We start from the raw sequence: 21,695 nt of genomic DNA on the forward strand, positions 1-21,695 counted from the left end.
TCACTCCCGTATGGTGGGCACGTTCCATAAGAGTATTAAAATGCAGACATCTTTTTGCCAGCTTATTTGCTTGAGTTGAATTTTGTGAATGGGAGCAGATCTAAATACTATCTTAAAACATACTGTGAACACTGCTAATGCTCCTTTTTACCATCTGGTATAAAAGGGAAGCTGCAAACAATGGCAACCACGCTTTTGTCCTTTTGCTTTCCCATTCCTTGTCTGCATAACATGGAGATAAAATAATTGCCAGTTCTGGCTTTAGCTTTTCTTGTCAAAATTATCCTCTCTTTGCCATCTGTTCTGCAGTCTTACTGCTGCACTAAACGTGCACTTTTTGATAACTGTAATCACTTAGAAAGCCATAAACATAACATAGTGAAGCCCACTTCTTTAGTTACAGCTCAAAGTAAAAGAAACGGAGTCCTGGAAATTAAAACAGATTTTTCATTTGTTGGAATAAAGAATATTTTTAGTGTGGCTTCCTAAAGAAGGGAGATTTACAGGACTGAACTGTTTGTCCATCTGCTTTTCAGTTCATCCTTAATAACTTCTGAATAATTTCATCCAGATTTGATGGGGAGTAAGAGTCTCAAAGGTAATTGATTTCCTGCAAGAGAACTGGAGGCTGGGTGGAGCAGAGAGACAAAAATAGGTGTCCCCACTGTCTGCAGCATAAGCTTAACAATAATCTGTGCTTAGGCTTTTGCTAGCCAAGTTGCAAGTGTGTATGGCTGCCTAGGTACTGCTGTAATCTCAAGAGTTTCCAGAGCACTCACTTAGGCAGAAGCTGAGGGGCCATGAAAGGGATACAAGGGCATAGGGAATGTTGCTGGGGAAGTGGACATTTAGGGAAAGGATTAAATCAGTGGAAATCTGGGCTGTTGGAGCTGTCAGTAGTTTCATGATTAATGGACCAACTTGCTTTCAGATTCCATAGAGTGATGCAGTTTTTTGATCTCTGACTTTTCAGAGATTTGTCTGTCAAGGGTATATCTGTGGTGTTTGCCTGGCTGTGAGTAAACAAAATATAAAAAAGTATTTATGTTCTGCTCAGAAAATCAGCACTGAAGTGGAGCTGGGCAGTTGCTTTGGCAAATATTTTATTCACTCAAAATAATTTGAGTTTTAAGCTGGGCAGAACAACCTATGAGTTTGGATGGAATTAAGCCAATAGTTTCAACTGGAAAAAAAAGTAGAATAATGTTGGAAAATACATCCCCATAATACTTTATTTTTCTAGGCTCAAGTCATTAGTTGAATGAGCACGTTTAACAAAATCAGAGTGGAATGTGTAGGGAGGGTGACTCCTATAATGGAGGTGTTTCGGCAGGGAATATAGGAGCCTTCCATTTGCAACACTTTCTGCAGAAAGTTGAATTTGTACAGCCAAATTCATTGTGTGTTTCATTTGCAAAGCGTCTTCCTATCTCTTCATTTGACAGAAGGTGGGCACTGGACCTTTTTTTCGTATATGTGTTTGGTAAAATGTTTATGTTCCTGCATCTGGTGACTGTGGGAAGGAACCACTACCTGGAATTACCAATTGCCTGTGTCTCTGTTTTTCATTGATTTCTTTTGTCCTGGGCAAGTGCTGGAGATCCTGAGTGTACTTGCAGTCATGAGTCAGTGACAACCTCATGCTATTATTGTAAATAGCAACACCAACACTGTTCTTGCATGCCGGTTTTTTCATGGGCTTTGTCTTTCTCCCAACACTCCAGCCAAGGAATTCACAGAGCTTCTGAGTCAGCAATCAGCTGCCTCGAGACAAAACATGCAGGATACTGCAGACTTGCAGAATAGCCGAGAGACATACAAATACCCGGGAAACCTGGCAAATAATTCTTGCCTGCCCTTGCCTTGCCTCCTGTAATTTCCATGATCTCTGACGTGTTGCTCGCGGGTTCCAAGGGCTTTGGGTGTTTACATCAGGAATGCAGAGTTCTAGGGAGTGACTGATTGCAGTGACTGAAGCGTCTGTATTTGACCTGTGGGCATAACTGACTTCACAGCCTGCATGAAATGGAGGTTGGCAGAACTGTTGTATTAACGTGCTGCTTGGGTGGTGCTGCATAAAATTACCTGCTTTTAAAGGTTTGTCTCCTGGCTTGGCAAACCTTGAACATATAGCAGTAAGGTGCTAGAATGAAAGTAGCTTGGATTTTAACTTTGGCATCTCTCTGAGCAGTGCAGAACCAATGCTGCTTCAATCCTGTGATGAAAGAGTACAGTAGAAGCAAGAGTAAGAAATTAAACCTATGTTGTCCTTACATCTGGATAAATCAGTAATGGACTGCGGACTGGCAGACTTAAGCTACCACAGCACTGTATTTAGGTCATATAACTTGTATTTCTTTCTTAGGAAGTGTCAGTCACCTGAAGCAATGGTGTAAAGTGAGTGGGTGGTAAGAGTGGGGTGCAAGAAGTGAGGGAAGTGTAACACAAAATAGTATTCAGCTTACAACGTTGAGATTACTGAGGCATTGGGCTTTAGACTGCAGGTGTTTTGTTTTATCTGTATTTCACAAATGCACTGAAATGATTCCTTCAGAGTAAGAGGTGAGTTGTTGGAGCTTTTTATGACATTCTTCTTGAGAACAGAAGAGGAAACACAGGCTTAAAGCACAGTGCCTTAGACCTCTGCAGTAGTTACCCTGAGTTTCAAGCCTGGAGCACATTTCCAGCTTCACAACAGTGAAGTTGAGATAAAAATAAGAAAAGCAGTTAGTTCCATCCTGCTTAGTGAGCAGTACTGTGGATATGGCATCACTACCAGCCAGTTAGAAGTACAGCTTTGTATGTTTTGAGTCCTCTAAGGCAGTCGTCCTGATAAAGACAGATTCACATTTTCCAATATAACCATTGCTGTACTGTAGCTTCTGTGGGAAATTTACATTTATTTTCAATAACAAACAGTTTGTGGCTTTATCAAAGGTTTCCAGGTCTCCTTTGCTGTTTCTAAATGTAAGCAATAAAGATCATTTTAGGGTGAAATACAGGAGTGCCCAAATAAACTGCTGCAGAACTGTCATATGGGAGGGGAAGAGACATGAGCTGTAATGTTTGACTTGGCTTCCTGTCTGCTGGAAGCAGGAAAAGAGCTGGTGAGAACCTAAAAGGTTTTATCCAAGTCCACATATTTCCTTTTTTACCTTAATGTCCTTTGCAAAAAACAAACAAACAAACAAACAACCACACCACAAAACAAAAAAAAACCAACAAACAACCCAAAAACAAAACAAAGGACAAAAAGCACCTCAAATGCTTTCACTTCCATAGTTCCCACGTATGTTCACATGCTGCCCTTTTATCTGAAGACAAACAGAACTATTCTTTCTTAGAGAGCAGACTATTATATGTATGTAGTAACTAGTATGTAAAAAAGGAAGAAACAGCTTTATTTTATATAAAAGAGAGAGAGAAAATACCTATTCTTTAAACAAAATCTGCTACTTTTGATCCAAATAATTCTGTAGGTCTGTAGGCTTCTGTTTAGGAATCCCAGAAAAGTAACTAAATAGCAAGACACTCCCTGTCAGTGTATTTAATCTGCTGAAGACCCCAACTACCACCTACATTTTAGGGACCTGCGTATCAAAAGAAGCTGAAAACCACAAATTAGGGGAACTACTATGAGACTCTCACAAGAATCATGCATTGACCACGTTTCGCTCTTAGGCTGCTTACTTACCAGCATGAGTATAAGCATAACCTCTAGATAAGGCAAATGTTTATACTTCTTAATGTGACACAGACAGGCTTTTTTTTCAGTCTTGACATCTGTTCTTAAGAATTTGATAGCTATTAGTAGTTTCACCTTCTTTCTAGGGTTGCAGAAGCCATCACTGGGTTTGTTACGTCACTGTAAAAAAGCAGTATTTGCAAGGACTCTGACAGAGATGACCTGCTTGTGCTGTGCCGGCCTCTTTCCTCTTCTCTATTTATCATGAGCAAAGACATATCATTTTAGAATGAGGACCCAGAACTTATTTTACTGGTGGAATACCAGTTCCTAAAGTACTTTGGTAGTAGTGTTTTTAAGACAAGCATGTAACCATTACTGGGGTGTTACCACAGTGATTTGGTTATCACAGTGACTGCTGCATTAGTAAGTCTATCATTTGTTTTAAAACCTCTGCCAACTTGCAAACATTACATCGCATATGCCTGTTTACTTGTATTTTGTTGTTACTGTGAAGTGAGTTTTGATAAAAGTTCATGGGGGACTGGCTTGGGTAAAGTATTTTGTGATTTAACAAGAGATGAGTTCACCACTGAAGTGAGGTTCAGTGAGCTTTGGGAGGTTCTGCTTCAGTCAACTTAGGCAGGACTCCTTGAGATATTGAACAGTGGCTTATTTAGGACCGAAGCTTTATTAGTTACTTAGAATCTGGGCTCTCAGTTCAGCAGGCTTAGACAAAATTTTGGGAAGGAAAGAAAAGTGCAAACTCAGTTACATTTTCTTCTTTTTATTTTATAGGTTAATAATGCTTGTAAGCCAGAGGTGAAAGTGGCTCAGCAGAGCAACATCGGGAAATCTGGCAGACTGGAAGAGAGCAGCTGCCCTTCAGGGCAGCTGTGAAGTGTGAAGCATGGAGGAAAGTAAGAATGAGAAGGTGAACCAGGCTCATGTTCTGTTTGACAGATTTGTCCAGGCTTCAACCTGCAAGGGGACTCTTAAGGCTTTCCAGGAGCTCTGTGACTATCTAGAACTAAAACCCAAGGACTATCGTTCTTTCTATCACAAACTCAAGTCCAAGCTAAATTACTGGAAAGCCAAAGCCTTATGGGCCAAATTGGATAAAAGAGGCAGCCATAAGGACTATAAGAAGGGGAAAGCATGCGCCAATACCAAGGTAAGAAGTTTCTTCATGGTGGTAAAGATAACTATTACCCAGTTTGTCTCTGGAATACAAAATAAAAATGTCTTGATGTAGAAAGATATTTGCTTGGTGTTAGTATAAGCACAGGGAACTATTGAAATCATGTGGAAAGATTCAAAATTGGTTTTCTGATAAGTTAACTGCAGTTTGCATTAACTGGATTCAGGAAGTGGACTTATTTCGAATGAAATGTATTGAGTAGAACTGAAATAGGATATTGAAGGCTGTGAAATGAGGACAGGTGGCTTATATTTCAATGAGAGAGATTGAGCAAGCTGTGGAAGAATTTAGAGGTATTTTAACTTCTCTGAAGAAACAGAGTAAAAGAGTGATTTTGCATCTGGGCTCTGAATCTTGGTGGGCAGGCCTGTATTTGTTAACATTGAAGAACAGGTAGCATTGATAATAGAGATGCAACATGGAAGAAGAGCTTTAAGGGAAGAATGAGTGTATGACTTTGAAAGTGCTTGGTTGTGAGGATACTGGAAAAAATAATATATATATATGAATGGAGGCTGATATCCAGCTAGGAAAGACATTCAGAAGACTGATTGTAGCACTTATTGGAAGGGAAGTGGTGTGGTGAGTTTAGAAGGATGTTAGAGCTCCACTTTATCATGACCGACAAGTGGGCAACCATGAGGAGATGTCAGAGAAGTAGAGATTTTAGTTTGGACAAAAAGTAGTCAACTCTGAGCTGGAAAAGTTCTGTGAATCTACAGTGCTGAGAAGCTGATTAAAGCAGGGCCAGTGAATGAGACAATGCAAAGGCAAATTGAGGAGGAAGGTGGTAGAGATGACTGGGAAAGCCCTGTGGGAAGTTGGGGGTGCAGGAGTGGAAGAAACAAGGGAAGTTCTTAAGAGGCTGCTCTGAAAGAATTGCTGAGGACATAGAGAAGTATGGAGTCTTAAAATAAATCAGGAAAGGACACACTTTCAGGAAATAGATGTAGCCAGCTGTATATAAAACATCTCAAGTGCAGCTGAGAAGTGGGTAAAAGGGGTAACACATACTAGGGAGTGATGTGTAAGTAAAGAGTTTGTAGAGGTTTCTTCTGATTTGGTTTGGTTGGTGTTTTGGTAGTGGGGGAAGGGCCACAGGAGTGGCTCTGGTAAGAAGCTGAGAAGCTCCCCCTGCTCCAAAACCAGCCAAGGAGCCATTAGAGGAACAATAGATGCTCCTCAGCGATTAACATATGAAATAACAGCTATAACACCTGAGCAGAGGGGCACTTGAGGGAGAAGAGCTGTGCTGGGGAAGGAGAGGGGTGCTGGTGGTTGGTGAGGAAGAAGGGGAAAAAGGTGCCTGAGCAGAAGTTTCCCTGCAACCCATGGTGAGATGGCAGCTGTCCCCCTGCACTTGTGGAGGAACCTGGTGGAAACATTCCCCGAAGGTGCAAGGAGGGGTGAACTTGGCCACTGGACTTGGATTTTGTGGCCAGTGGATTTGCTGCCAGTGGACTCTCATTACACAGCTGTGGAAGACCCCAGTGCCAGGGGAGTTGGCTGTTCCTGAAGGACCCTGTGACGCTGGGAAGCCCAGGCTGGAGCAACTTTCTCCAGACCTCGTGGGAAGGACTCATGAAGGAGAGGTTCGTGGAGGACTCTCTCCCATGGGAAAGCAGGGAAGGACTGTAAGGAATCCTTCTTCCTGAGGAGGATAGCATGGCAAGAACCACCAGCCCATGAACTGACTCTAGACCCCATCCCCTGTCCCCCTGTGCCGCTGGGGGGTGAGGAAGGAGAGAAATCAGGAACAAAGTAATTTGGGCCTGGGAAGAAGGGAGGGGTGGGGTAACATATGCAAGCCCTGCTCTTTGTGTTGTGTGTGTTTGATTAGCGTGAAATTAAATTCTTATTTTTTCCCCAAGTTGAGTTGGTTTTGTCCAGGACCTTAATTAGTGAAGAACCCTCCTTCTCCTTTGTCTCAACCCATGAGCTTTGTCCTCCTCATCCCAGAGTGTGTTGGCCATGGGGCTGTTCCTTTGATGTCGTGTTGGGCCCAAACCACCTCAAGTTTTTGTATAATCCAAAAGTTTAGTCTATTTTGTGCACCAAAGCCAAGCTAGAGAAAGTATAGGGTGGAATTGGAGAAATGGGATCAAAAGAATTATTGTAGAAGTGGCACATGGTAGTCTTGGAGACAGGATGGTGGTGAGATAAACAGAGACACTCACAGGGTCATGCCTGACCTTCCCACCTTTAATGAGAGAGAAACCTCACAACTTGCTGGTGTTGGTAGAAGGACCATAGTAGTGGGATTAGGGAATGATTACAGGGGACATGTCAGTGATGGCACTGAACTAGCCTCTCCTAGAGGAAAGGGAGGACTTATTGCATGGCTTCTGTCCTTTATGGGTAACAGGGAGAAGAAAGAGAGCAATGGAAAGGAGGAAGTAAAGCAAGCCAGAGAGTAGTTTGCCAGTGTTTCTAAGAAGCTGTTGGTGAGATGCTATATAAAAAGACAAGTAAAATGAGTGGATGGTGAATAGATTAAAGGTGGCACTGCCTCTGCCTCAACCCAGAAATGTATAGGGCTGTGGATTTGGAATTCATACCATTTTGAGTAGTGAAATTAGTAGCTGAAGAAAACTGAAATCTGGTTCATTTTTTTGTTAATACATTTTAAAGAATACACGTGATAATTTATTTTTGTATGGCTTTGCATATAAAGTTAGATGAAATTTTTAATATGAAGAAATAAAGATATGTATTATTTTTGTTTTTCATATGTTTTTAACTACTTGTCTCCTATCCTAATAATATCTGCCATTAAATGTTTCTATTTAATTCTTAAGAGCTAATCGTAACTATTCAAAGTAGAGGCCTTAAGAGAACTACTTCATATCTGATCTGATGTTTCCTATCTTACTTAGTTTTATATTCCTAATGTTTAATGTATTTTGCAAACCACGAATTAAAAAAAATACAGAAATCTAAGCATGGATGTGGAGATAACAATTTAAAATGAGGTGTTTAGCCGTGTTACCAAAACTGAAGTCAGTAATTTCTTTAGAAAGCTCAGCTTCTATATGCTTGAACATACACCAGTTTTGAAGTTCTTATTCTCTGTAGTGTTGCTCTTGCCCATTTAAAAATTGGTCGGAGTGAAGTGCTGTGACTGGAGTTGATCAGTAGTTAGTGCATCTCATGGCCAGGGTCCAGGTTAACCAGAATTCAGATAATAAGAGTTTATGAAAGCAAGACTTGGACATGATGGGTTGTTCAGATGTAAATAGTTATAAATGACCCTCTCTCTTAATTGGTTATACAGAGAATACAAGATTTCAGTTTGCATTTAATGTTCCATTACCACAGTGTTGTTACTAAAAACTTAATATAATCTGTCTGAAGGATCCTGAACAAGAAGTGTTTCTGAGGGGTGAGACAGCTTTAGTGCATGGAGTTGCAGCAGTTACTTGGAATCATTATGGGGAAAGGGAACAAGGGACAGCAATAGCTGCCTTTGTTTACTTGGCTGTACTTGTCATCTCTAGTAGTTACTGCTGCCTGTGAGAGTGTCAGAAGGTAGGCTTCTATGGGAAATCTGGAACTGGAAAAAGTGTTAAGAGGTAGAAAGGGGAGCAGAGTATTTTCTTCTGCTTTGAAATGTGCTTAAAACTCTCTGTGTTTTATAACAACATAATTTTAATATTTTTGTGATGGTAAAAAAAAAGGGCAGCTTTGGTCAGGAATTACTTAACTGACTGTCATGTTTTACATCCAGAATCTTAAACGTAACCTTAACACATCCTTGTTTGGGGATGGGGGGAGGTTGTAGAGAAAAAAATGTTTTTATGTTTCTATGACATAATTACAGTTAATTTATTGCATAGACCTGAGTTTGAATACTCGGATTTTGGTACAATTCCTTTGCTGTTGTGTGCTTCATAGTAACTATTTTATTTGGGAAGGTTACCAAAGAGCAAGTCATCCAAGTCAGTGTAGTTTTGTTGCTTTTTGAATCCACTCTCTTTGAGAATTGTAGTTTTCAAATGAGCAAAATTATTACCTGAATCTATATGCTCAGCTAATTTTCTTACAAGTTTAAAAAAAGAAAGGCTAAGTTTGAGAATTATACTTACCCTAAAAGAAAATTATATTAAATTAGGAGAATATGTTAGATCCTAATTTATTATCACTTTTAACAAATGACAAGTTGAACACCTGTTCAATATACAAGTCTATTTTTAGTAACTCAGTCATTGGGCTTGCCTTTTCTCCCATATGCCTTCAAGTTCCTGAAGGTACTAAAGAGACAGTGCTGTTATTATTCTCTTCCCTTTCCTCTGGACTTGGATCACAGCCCTCAGATTTATGTGACTTCTTATCTGATACTGTAGTGCTACTTTGAATTTGTGTGTCAGTTGTTATGTTGTCACTGCTGTAACTTGTACTGTTCTGCTCCTCATTCAGGCTTTGTATTTGCATTTTTGCATCATTTGCAGAATTTATACCCCAGAGAATAACCAGTGAAAATGTGGCAACCTGCAAATACTGGCATATAGGGATGATGAAAGGCAAAGAGCTTTGCTTTGGGATGGGCTTTTTATCAGAAGGTGGGGTTCTGGTTATGTTTTAGCATACTTAAGAGTTTCTCAAAGTTCTTTGTTGTCCAGCCATAAGGGTATGTAAGGATCTGGAGAATACTAACATGGCCACAGCAGTCACCGGTATGGCAAGGTCTTTATTCTATGGGTCTGATTTATACTCAATAGAAATCAAAGTACAAAAATGATAGGACAGCATGAACTGTGTACTACATTCCTGTGAATGCACGTAACCATGCCAGCTTTCTATGTGGACCTCAGTTTCTGTGGGTAAGAACTGTCAACTGACTACCTTGTTTTTTTAACCTTAAAATAAATGGTCTTGCTGTATCTTTTGTTTCTGTGAAAGTACTTCCAACCCTAGATATGTAAGTATTTTACATTCTCAGGTTGTTTATTAGGCTCTGATAATGTTTGTGAGTAGCATGGAAAAAGGTGAGGGAAGATGAAAGGTTGATATGACAAAGATTAGGTTGGAAAAAGCATTTTCATAAAAGTTGTCTAGTCACACAAAGTTCATATTTACATTGTATTTACGCTCCTGAAGTTTTCCTTTGCTGCACTAGTAGAAGCACCAGCATAGGCCTAAGTTAATGCTCGGGCTTGAATACTGTCTGTGCTACTGTAAACGATGATGCTTATAAAAACATGAGCTCTTGTACTTACCTGCCTCAACCATTCCTGTGGTGTTCAGTGATGTTCCTGAAACATTGCTCTTCTCCAGGTGCTTACATAGCTTGGAGAGTTCTTAAAGCAAGGGTTTAGAAGAGGCAGACGACTTGCCTGCTTCTCCAGACTTTGCGCTGCTCTGTGATATGCTTCATTTTCAGGTTGCAGTAACTGCTTTCAAGTATCAGTGGCTAAGCATGGCAGGTGGCAATAGGAGGAGTGATCTCAAATTTCAGCCTATGCCGCAGACAAAGAGCACTTACTCCTGTGAGCCATGGGATGCCTGGAAGCTGTGGTAAAAATATCTTTCTCCTCCTAGGACTGTAAAGTTACTCTGTGCTGGTTGTTTTGCAGTGTCTGATAATTGGGGCTGGACCTTGTGGCCTTCGTACAGCCATCGACCTATCATTCCTAGGAGCCAAGGTGGTGGTCATAGAAAAGAGGGATGCCTTTTCCCGCAATAATGTGCTGCATTTGTGGCCGTTCACCATACATGACTTGAGGGGCCTTGGCGCCAAAAAGTTTTACGGCAAATTCTGCGCAGGATCCATAGACCATATCAGTAAGTACAGCCGCTGCAAGACACAGCAGCACTTCTGTTCTTCACAGGGGAAAGCTGGGTGAGGGCCTGGGGGTAACTCATTGAAAGTCAGTCAACACCAGTCACTGCTCTCAAGTCCTTACGGTACAATTCAGCATTACCTTTGCATAGTACATTTCTTACTAGACATGAAAGAAATACATTGTGCCATGAGATGATCACATATGCAATGCGTATCTGTCCTCTTTTATACCTCTTACTTTTCAAGGCATATCTTTTTCCTAAACTGAAAAGTACATTTAATGTTCAAACATTTTTCTAATGGATATTTTTCGTATTTTTGCTGTTAAATTTCTGCAGCTGCCACGTTGTTGTGTTTCTTTACAGCATTGTAAGTGACTTATAATAAGAAAAATGACAGAATGGTTTTGAACATTCTTGTGAAAGCTGATAAGGAAGAACAATTTTGGTTAATTTTTGGAAGAGTGATGAAGATATTTTCAAGAACACTGAGAGCCTCTGAATAAGTTTTGATTAAATAGAGGTTTACATATTAAAATGTAATTTTAATTTTGATGATTCTCAAATTCTGAGAAGTCAGTCTCCTTTGAAAGCTGAATTATTTAGTGGAGCAGAAGTAATTTTTCTTTTTTTCCCCAAATTTACTCTTCATGGCACAGTCAGGTTTTGCCCGCCAGTTTGTGTTCTCCACTGGGTGTAACTGTGAAGTATAATGTGGCACAAACAATATATAAGATTTGGCTTCTTGTCCAAAGCAAAAACAGGTGTGGTGCTGGTGTTGTTTGTTTTACCAAGGAGTCCTGATAGCGGAAGGTCTTTGGAATGTCCGTCTTGCAGATTCCTTTTTCCCTTCAATTTCTTGTAATTTTGGTTATTCCAGTACTTTATGCATGTTGTCTTCTTTTGTATCTCAGTACAGCTGACATTTAGTGTTTAGGTGGAGCATTTCTTAATTTCAGTATCTGAAACGTAAGAGTAAGGTGTCTTCCTTCAAATTAATAGAGTTTGCACACTGTCCTCTTTGTACCCACTACATGCATTCACTGAAGAGGAAAGAGGTTTTGAGGAACTTATTATGCCCTCACTAACCCAGAGGTGTTAAGATGAAGCTGCAGTTCAGTATTACAGCTAGGCTGATCAAATGAGTAGTTGCCATCTGTGACAAAAGTGCAGTTCTGCTTGTGCACTCTTCCCTCACTTGCCTTCAGTGCATGTTCTGGTTTCATTTTTTGCTGATTTGGGGAGTGAAATGTATATAAAAAAAATTAAATTATTTACTTTTATTCTTTGAAAAAGGCTGAGGTTTCAACTGTGTAGTAGTTTCGTGGCTCATGATGGTATTACACACCAGTGCTACCTGGATGAAGTGCTGCGAACACTGGGAAAAACAAAGTAGCAGCTGGCCTTTAAGTCAGTTTATCAGTAATGTCAGAGAGATGTGTGGGCACTTAGAGTTTTTTATTTTTCCTGATTGTCTTCTTTTTTCTGCAGGTATCCGTCAGCTCCAGCTTATCCTTTTGAAGGTTGCCTTGATCTTGGGAATAGAAATCCATGTCAATGTGGAATTTCAGGGGCTTGTTTACCCTCCAGAGGATCAGGAGAATGAAAGCAAGTAGCACTGAAATGGGTAGTAGAGAAAGGGGAAGTTATGGCAGGATACGCAAACTCCTGCTCCTTAACCTTGCTTATTACTCTTAAGTCCTTTCCTCAAGCTCCATTAATGACAGTAATTATGTTTACACTTTTACTTGAATTTTTAGTAGGATTCATTCTTTTTAGTAACAAATCCAAATTAGTTACTATATAAAGCAAAAATCACCCGAAGTATTACACAGAAATAGACCAGGACACATGGTCTATATGGTAGATCATAACTGCTCCTAAAATATTGACACCTATTCCACATAGAAGATACCTTTTCCTTGTATACACTGAAGGCATTTATATGAGCAAATTATCCATGTTATGCTTTTTGTATCTTAGTGAAGCCTGTTCTCTCTGATTGCCATGAGAGTTTTTTGGCATCCTAGTAATAGAATAGATAATAGAGAAGCTCGAAAGGTTGAGGAGATCCTTAAAGGCAATAGTCAGTGTGTTTTTATTTGATGTCTCTGCCTCTGATTCACACAGTAGCTGTTCAAGTCAACCAAAGTCCTGTCAAGAATGTAGATGTCCTGCCAGCATATCATTAGTGGACCATATGAGGAAGGGATTATGGATAGTAAGAAGTGGTTTTATGTATTTGTTCTGTTTTGAGCACTGTTTATATTGTTATTAACTTGGAGTTTATCAACAGGAATAGGTTGGCGTGCATTGGTCCACCCAAAAACCCATCCAGTATCTGAGTATGAGTTTGAAGTGATCATTGGAGGGGATGGCAGGAGGAACACCTTAGAAGGTAATGATGTGTCCGTAATTTGCTTTCAAATAGAGCTTAAGTTAGTTAGAACAAAAATGGCCTTTAACATCCCCATCAAAATATAGAAAGACATTTGACTAGTGAAAGGGGAGATTAGAAGTCCCTGTAAAAATCAATTTGTATCAAAGATGTGGGTTGTCTTTTTCTTCTTTCTATCTACTAGCAATGGAATGAGGTGTTTTGACCTGGATAATTTTTCCAACATTTTATTTGTGCAGTTGAGTGGTGTTGTAGCTCTTACTTTTGGGAGTAGTAATTGAAGTGTTGAGTATTATTCTGTGTAGTTGAGAATGTTAATATTTTTGATGCAAGTTTCAATTTGTGGAAACGAGTTAGGAAGGATAGGAGAGCTTTTTCCCTAAACAAGAGCTTTTGTTTTTCTGATTAAGCAATTGTTGCTGTCTCTGCGAAGGAGTTTTTAATTTGTCAGATCCATTCTCTCTTTTTAGTGGGGGCAGCTGTCTGTGGCATGCTGAGCCTTCTCTGAAGGTGTGCTCTGTTTTTCAGTGTGACTTCTTTATCTTTCCCGTAGGGTTTCGTAGAAAAGAGTTCCGTGGTAAACTAGCAATTGCTATCACAGCAAACTTCATCAATCGCAACACCACAGCGGAAGCCAAAGTAGAAGAGATCAGCGGTGTGGCCTTCATATTCAACCAGAAGTTCTTCCAGGATCTACGGGAAGCCACAGGTTTGCCAGCAGTTGACAGATTTCCAGTGAAAACTATTTGTCTTTATTATTACAACTTTGTAACTCAAACATCATGTTTAATCAAAAAAAATGAACATCTTGTGCAAGGAAGTCAGTCATTGCTATCTCTCTTTGAAATGTGACTTCCCAATTTTTACAGCTGTTCTGTACATCTCCATAAAACAGATGTGTATCATTGAGATGTGTGTCACTTTTGTTCAGAAGTAGAGAACTTATTTCCCTGGAGGTTTTCAGGAAATATAAGCCCTGAATAGGAAAAGTCTGAATCCTGCATTCAGTTTCCTGAACTCCACATTTTAATGCAAACCTTAGAGTTATGATAAATGTATTTTTAAAGGGGTAGCTGTATGCAAGTGAAATGTGCTGTTTGTGGTTTTATTGAAGATTCATATTTAAAGTCAGCAAAAGCATGGAAGAAAGCTGGTTGACATTCTCTCTTTAAAGCTTTCTAAACACATACTTTCAATTTACTTTCTTCCTGGAGAGCTCTTGTGTTACACATAATATGTAACTTGTTCCTTCCACTTCTTTTGTTCTACCACAAGGTATTGACTTGGAGAACATTGTCTACTACAAAGATGATACACACTACTTTGTCATGACTGCCAAAAAACAGAGCTTGCTGGAAAAAGGAGTGATACGGCATGTGGGTATTAACTTTTCCTATACTCTCTTTAAAGTAAAACTTTCATACAATTTACTTTCGGTATGATGAAAGAAGGGAAACCTTCTTTTCTTTCACTACATGTTTTTGTACAGGTGTGGTTTAAACCACCAATAATACATGGTTAATGCTCTTCTGAAGTATTTTGGGCCATCAGAAGAGTGTTACAAGATATATATATTCTCAAAATTTGTATTCCTTTGAAGATTTAGGGGTTTCTTTCATGTTAAGATAAAATATGCTTAAACAACCTCTGATAGCTTACTTGACCTGCCTTGTTTTATGGGAATGAAACAGCAGGAAGCGAAGGAAGCGTTGGAAATACTTCTAAGTCTTACAGAAGCTGATTTGAAAGTAGTTTGGCCACAAATGAAAAAATAAGGATTGGGGGCTTGTGCCTTTTGTCTGAAGTGTGTGATGAGAAATGATCAGTAGTTTCTCTAACTCTTTTATAGTCAGAAATGCTAGTACGACTGATTCCCCGTGTGCAGTAAAAAAGACTGACAAATTTGCTCTTGGAAGCATAAACATAGATAGGAATTAAAGGAATTAGAAGGCAAATGTTTGCCAGTGGATTTGTAGATGTGATGCCAACTGTTGTATATGCCAATCTTAAAATATGCTTGTGGAGTTGGCTATTTCATTTTTAATTTTCTCTTTTTTGCAGGATTATGCTGACACAGAATTATTGCTCTCCCGGGAGAATGTAGACCAGGAGGCTCTGCTTAACTATGCCAGAGAAGCAGCTGACTTCTCCACTAATCAGCAGCTGCCATCGCTGGACTTTGCCATCAACCATTATGGTCAGCCAGATGTGGCCATGTTTGACTTCACGTGCATGTATGCATCGGAGAACGCAGCCCTGGTGCGAGAGCAGAATGGCCACCAGCTACTTGTGGCCCTGGTTGGGGACAGTCTCTTAGAGGTTTGTGTTTTAAACTTACTGTGTGTAAGCAGTGAATTGAAGCATAAGCACAAGCCATTGCATCCATCACTGCCGTATGTGCTTGCTATAAGATCATTACTATAAGGAAAGCTGCTGTTTCTTAGATAATAAAGTGGGAGGTTTGGAGGAAGGGCAAGGGTGTTGGTAAAACTAAATATTTAGTATACTAGTAATTTTGATTAAGAAAATGTATGCAGATTTTTTTTCTGAAGTTATGTCTGTTTCATCTGTTTCTTATTGGGACAATTAGACTCCCTGTAGAACCTACTGTAGGCCTGTTAATAATTAGCATTTTGTAGTTGGTTAAAAAGTATGATCTTGAAGAGAAGCTGTTGAGGCACTCCAGGCTATGAATTGTTGGAAACAGAGGAACATTGGCTTTGGGAGGAGCTTATGGGCAATTCACCATACATCTGGCTTCTCCTGTCCCAGCAGGAGTGAAGCTTCAAGCTAATTACTGAGCTACAATTTTCCAGCAGATTACCATCTGAATATATTCTTGATATTTGTTTGGAGTTTTCCCTAACATGCATTTCCTTTCTCTGCTTTTTTTGTAAACTATAATATTAGCCATTTTGGCCAATGGGAACTGGAATAGCCAGAGGATTTTTGGCTGCAATGGATTCTGCTTGGATGGTACGAAGTTGGTCACTTGGAGCTAGCCCTTTGGAAGTTCTTGCAGAGAGGTAACAGAGAAAATGAAAGCACTTTCAGTTCTAATGTAATCTTCAACATCTTATAATTAATTTTAGTTTCTTGTAGTACAATTATATAGACAGAATAGGAGATTAAAATTCTCCCTGTTCTTAGAGGATGCTTCTGGGTATAATTGAAAAAAAATAATAAATTCCCAAGAAGCTGATGAATTGTTATGTGTTTATAGAGGAATAAGAAATGTTTCAGCTGTTCTTGGTCCTGGTTTTAAAAGCAGATTAGACAGTCTTTTTTTTAGTGCTTACTCAGATTGCATGGAGAAAGTGAGCCTGCCTTACTGTCACCAGCCTTTCAAAAGCAAGGTGAACACGTATGTACATGCCTTTAAAGTACCAGAGACAAAAAATTCTTGTCATCCCCTGTTGCCTTGTAAATATAATCTATGATTTTCTTTTAAGGGAGCTAAGACCTGTTTTTATTTTATGTTCTTCTAAATTTATTACTTTGTTTCATGTAGGCCAAACAACATCTTATTTTGCTTTTGAGTATGGAGTTCTTGATGTATTTATCATCTTTGGTTGAGTGTTGTTTTGGTGAGTCAAGATTATGTTTAGAGATCAGAAATTGGGTGATTAAAAGATGGAGCACTAAAAGCAAAGTCTAATCGAACCAGTTTTAGACTTCAGCAACTGCAGCTTCTGACCATCAAGGAACCATGGTACCATTTTTTAAATGGTAAAAATAGCACAATGGATATTGAAGTTATATTTGTTTAAATTTTACAAAATGGTGAAGATAATAATGCTGCAGTTGGAGCCAGACTTGGATCTTTTGACACCTTTCCATTAGATGTTTACAGACAGCAGTAAGATCTTTCTGTGTAGCCCTTTCTTATGCTTAATGTATTATTTTCTTCCCTCCTTTTGATTTATGGAGTTGTATTAAGTTGCAGATTTTAATACACTTATACTGCAACTTAGCTATTCAGTGTTTGAAGTGGTTAGATTTCTGATCTGAATGTTTATGTCTCCAGGATTGACTCAACAGTATTAGTAGTGATACATCTCTTTAAAAAAAAACAAACCAAAACCAAAAACCAAACCCACAAAACCTGAAACAAGCAAACAAAACCCCAAAAGTATTTTAAAATTTTATTTTCCCAAGGGAAAGCATTTATAGGCTGCTGCCTCAGACCACCCCTGAGAACGTGAGTAAAAACTTCAGCCATTACAGCATCGATCCTGCCACCCGGTATCCCAATATCAACGTCAACTTCTTACGGCCACAGCAGGTAACTGTACAAATGGTGCTTCTGAATGTTTGCAGTCTGCATTGTCTTTCCTTAGCTGAAGCTGTGCTAATGTTTTGGGAGCAAATAATGACCTGATGCAGCAGTATAGCATGGAAGCAGTGAAAAGCAGATGCATCTGTCAAGAGTAGACCTCTGTACTTTTAATGAATTCCTGCTTATGAGTTTTTTATTTTGACAGTTTTAAACTTGCTGTAATGATCTGTGAAATCTATATATGTGTGCACACACATACATTTTCCTTTTTAATAATGTAGTATAGCAGTCAGTCACTGCAATTTGGTATCCACTGAGCAGCAGCAGCCAGCTGGGCTGTTCAGCACTGACTGTCATTTCTTTCTTGTTCTGGGGTTCTTGAATTAGAGATTTTGGCTGCATAAGTGTACTGCCTTTTTGTCCCTTGGGATGGCTCCTTCTTGTCCTGCTCTTTCTTTATAGATTTTGGGTGCATGGCATGTTGGTAATTTTTGTGTGTTATTTCAGGTACGCCACCTGTATAATACAGGAGACTTGAAAGACATTCACTTGGAAATAGAGAACTTTGTGAACTCCAGGACGCCTAAGTTGACTCGGAATGGTAGGCCTGGCTATTGCTCCGTTCCTTCCTGTATTCTGAAGCTGAATCAGTGCAGCAGCAAGGCTCTAAAGTATCACTTAGCCAGTCTCTTTTGGTTTAGAAAAAATATCCAGCAATTGTTTCATCAGTGGTCTGATTTTCCAGCTTTTCAAGTTTCAATTAACATGTGAATATATTTTTGTTTGACTAATTTCCTTGCTTTAAAATGGTGTTTCTAAGCAATCATTTTTTTCATCTCCTTCATCTTATAACAATGTCTTTCTTTAGACTGCAGAATCCTAGCCTGAGTTCACTCTAACAATAAGCAAGCTCAGAATTCTTACAAACATAACAAAGTATTTCTTGTGCAGTTTTTCATGTTAATTCTTTCTTTTACTTAATGTCATCTCTTAGTTTAACTAAATGAAGCCTCACTTTGCTTGCATTATTCTGGAAGTTAGATGCCTTGTGATAAGCATTTCAGTATCTGTCTTGTACTTGGCCTGTGCCCTGAGGGGTATGTTGGTCTTCTTTCGCACACCTTGCCTTTGGGTATCCAGATAGTGTCTGAGGACTCACAGTGGTACTTTGCTGAATAGCTATGAAGCCTTTTATTTGTTCTCTGGCCTGCAACCATGTCCCTTTAGGCTGTAATCTTGTCAGATCTTGCAGTAAGGCAGCAAGGTCAAAACAGGTCAGTGCTTTAAAAGGGAAGCTTTCAAGAGAAGACAAAAAGTTGCAGAAGTACTTTTGTAGTTCTTCCATTAGAAATAGTATATGTGGGCTTTAGAGGGCATTTGTACTATTGTATATCTTTTTGATCATGTTTAAAACAAGCCTTTCTAATTGTTTTATAATTCCTGGGGCTCTTTTACAGGGGCTAGGGTGAAAAGCCTGGCAAGTTATAACCTAGATGATTACTTTTCAGGGAATTAAAAATCCTTTATTGGATCTGAAATGGCTAAGACAGTATTTTCTTTAAAGAAATATAAGGAATTCTGTATGTATTGCTCATTGTAGATGGAGCTTGTTGTCTACATGAAGGTTTTATTTTCTAGATGCATGAGTTTAATTTTTTAATTTCTGCTTTAAAATGTGATTTCTTACAGAGTCTGTAGCTCGCTCTAGTAAATTGCTTAATTGGTGCCAGAGGCAGACGGATGGATATGCTGGTGTAAATGTGACAGATCTCACCATGTCATGGAAAAGTGGCCTAGCTTTGTGTGCCATTATCCACAGATACCGTCCAGACTTAATGTGAGTAACTGCCTGTTTCGAATAACTGAGAAGAGCAGAAGGTTAGTGATATTTGGACTTAATAGTGTGGAGACTGAGGCAATGAATTTGTGGAGAAATGGGCTGAAATCAATTCCATTAAAGCTGATAGAAGCTAATGTGTGGTGATTCACCAGCAGAGTGGAACGTCATAATAGCTTGATGAATATGAAGATAAATGTGTTGTCATTTTCCCTTCTGCATCATTTGACAGAATTAAGCTTCTCATCGGTGCTTACTGGAAAGTATTATTGACCAACAGCTCTCTTCTCTGTGAAGTTATTCAGGAATAGTTTATAGCTTCAGTTAAATTTCTCACTCTACACAGCCTTTTATAAATCTCCTGCTGAACAGTAACTCTTTTGAAGACTTTTAGGCTGCTCTTTTTAGATGTAGTGATCCACAGTCTAAATCATACAATCATAGAATGCCAGGTTGAAAGGGACCTCAAGGATTGCCTGGTCCAACCTTTCTGGGTAATAATATAGTTTAAATGAGATGGTCCAGCACCCTGCAAGCTGAGTCTTAAAGCTGTCTGATGTAGGGGAATCCAGCACTTCCCATGGGAGACTATTCCAGTTTCTAACTGTTCTCATGGTGAAAAATACTCCTCTCAAGTCCAATCTCCCCAGGAGTACCCTGCACCCATTACCTGTTGTCTTTTCCACATGACTCCTTGTGAAAAGGGAGACTCTGTCTTCTTGGTAGTCACTCTTTATGTACTGGTACATAAAACAGAGACATTAATACTGTTTGTGCAGTAGCCTGCTAACTGGATGACTGAGGGGCAGGTATATCGGGTAAAACAGTGCCCATATTCTAGAATGGGAAAGCACTGGCTGAAAGAAGTAACAGGAGCAGAGACTCTGGTACTTTAATAGAAATCTGAAATGTCTTCAACTTCCCAAAGGGACATTAGAAAGTATAAACCGCTAGAGCTGTATTTAAAGATGTAATCCAGTGTAAAGCATGCTGAAAAATTACTTGGCTATTCTCTTGCACTGAATTACTTCTCTGTTGGTGTACTCTATTTGACCTGAACTATTCTGTTTAATAGCTTTATAGCTTGTGGAGAGTTCAGGTAGCTTTTAAAATTTTTATATAACTCTCCACAACCTGTAGCTTTTAATATAGTTTTTATTTAGTTCTACAAGCTCTGGAAAAAAACAGCAGAACTAAAATATGGATTAGTCAAGAAAAAAGGGAACAAAAGTGAAGACTTAATTTAGTTCCAAATACACAAGAGATTTTACATAGGGGAAACCAGTACTGTCTTCCAGCAAGTGAGGAAATCAACATGTATTTCAGAGGATAATAAAGATTTTAAGAAAAATCTGAGTTTGGAGAAGGAGCAAAAGATGAAAAAAAGAATACATTTGAGCCAAAGTTCACCATAATTAAGGAGCATCAGCTCTGCAATACAGAAAGATTGCTGGCAAATAAATTTGGGAGATTTTGAAGAAAAACCCAAACAGGAGTTTGATCCCTGAGTTCTTTCTTAAGTCTGGTTTCTACTTGATTCATTGCATGCTGTCTTTCTGCTCTTTGCAGAGACTTTGATTCTTTGGATGAGCACAATGTGGAGAAGAATAACCAGCTGGCCTTTGACATTGCTGAAAAAGAGTTTGGAATATCTCCCATTATGACTGGAAAGGAAATGGCATCTGTTGGAGAGCCAGATAAACTGTCAATGGTGATGTACCTCACACAGTTCTATGAGATGTTCAAAGACACCATCCCCTCTAGCGGTAAGGAGTTTGGGGCAGGTCTCTCAGATTTAAAGACAGCTTCAGGATGAATATGTGTGCTTCAGTTGCCTTTATCCTTCTTCTGCATAATTTCATACTCATACTGAGTGACATAAATCACCTTCACAGAAATTTACTTCATGCTGCTGCAGTTAAGGAACATGTTAGCAGCATCACGAGCAAAAAAGTACTACTAGATAACTTTTCTGCTTTCTTGCTATTAATAGAGGCTCATCTGTCTTGGCTAATAAGAGATGCCTTGCTAGTAGTTGTTTAGTAGGCAATTTCAAAACATTGGCCAAGTTTTATGTCTTTACCACCCATGGAGGGTGGGAGTAGCTTCAGGCCAATGAGGAATGAAAGGTCTTTGGGTAGAACTGAAATATACTTGTCTAACACAAATCAATGTGGCCTACTTTTAGCTAGAAACAATGTTGTTATAGCTGTTTCTTTGTTACTGATGATCTTAAGTCTGTAATTCTAGTGAGGAAAAATAAACAACATGTTTAGTAGCCTTTTAAAAATTTAGTGTGCATCAAGTATTATTTCCAAAACTCTGAACTCTTCTTAAGAAAACTGATGCTCTTTAAACATGAAAGTGAATAGGGTAAACAAACACTGTTTGTTCTGGGTGGTTATAAACCCTGAAAGGAGAATCAATTTTGACAAAATGAAAATGCAGAGTAGCCGAGAAAGGTATTGATTCTGGACGTGACCATAATTTTGTACAGAGAGTTGAAGAAAGAGT

General features: G+C 39.1%; 1 protein-coding gene across 7 annotated transcripts in view; it reads left to right on the forward strand.

The window, feature by feature from the left end:
• Positions 1-21,695, forward strand: part of MICAL3 (microtubule associated monooxygenase, calponin and LIM domain containing 3) — a 167,342-nt gene that overhangs the window by 55,630 nt on the left and 90,017 nt on the right. For all 7 annotated transcript variants that reach the window (XM_051609108.1, XM_051609103.1, XM_051609104.1 and 4 more), the window contains exons 2-13: positions 4,484-4,859; positions 10,460-10,667; positions 12,159-12,275; positions 12,964-13,065; positions 13,619-13,774; positions 14,341-14,441; positions 15,127-15,384; positions 15,976-16,091; positions 17,224-17,350; positions 17,852-17,945; positions 19,034-19,181; positions 20,751-20,947. In XM_051609108.1, coding sequence (XP_051465068.1) covers positions 4,596-4,859; positions 10,460-10,667; positions 12,159-12,275; positions 12,964-13,065; positions 13,619-13,774; positions 14,341-14,441; positions 15,127-15,384; positions 15,976-16,091; positions 17,224-17,350; positions 17,852-17,945; positions 19,034-19,181; positions 20,751-20,947 — 1,888 coding nt within the window. In that variant the 5' untranslated portion in view covers positions 4,484-4,595. The remainder of the gene's footprint in view (positions 1-4,483; positions 4,860-10,459; positions 10,668-12,158; positions 12,276-12,963; positions 13,066-13,618; positions 13,775-14,340; positions 14,442-15,126; positions 15,385-15,975; positions 16,092-17,223; positions 17,351-17,851; positions 17,946-19,033; positions 19,182-20,750; positions 20,948-21,695) is intronic.

The sequence above is a fragment of the Apus apus genome, chromosome 1, assembly GCF_020740795.1.
Source record: "Apus apus isolate bApuApu2 chromosome 1, bApuApu2.pri.cur, whole genome shotgun sequence".
NCBI classification, from domain to species: Eukaryota; Metazoa; Chordata; class Aves; order Apodiformes; family Apodidae; genus Apus; species Apus apus.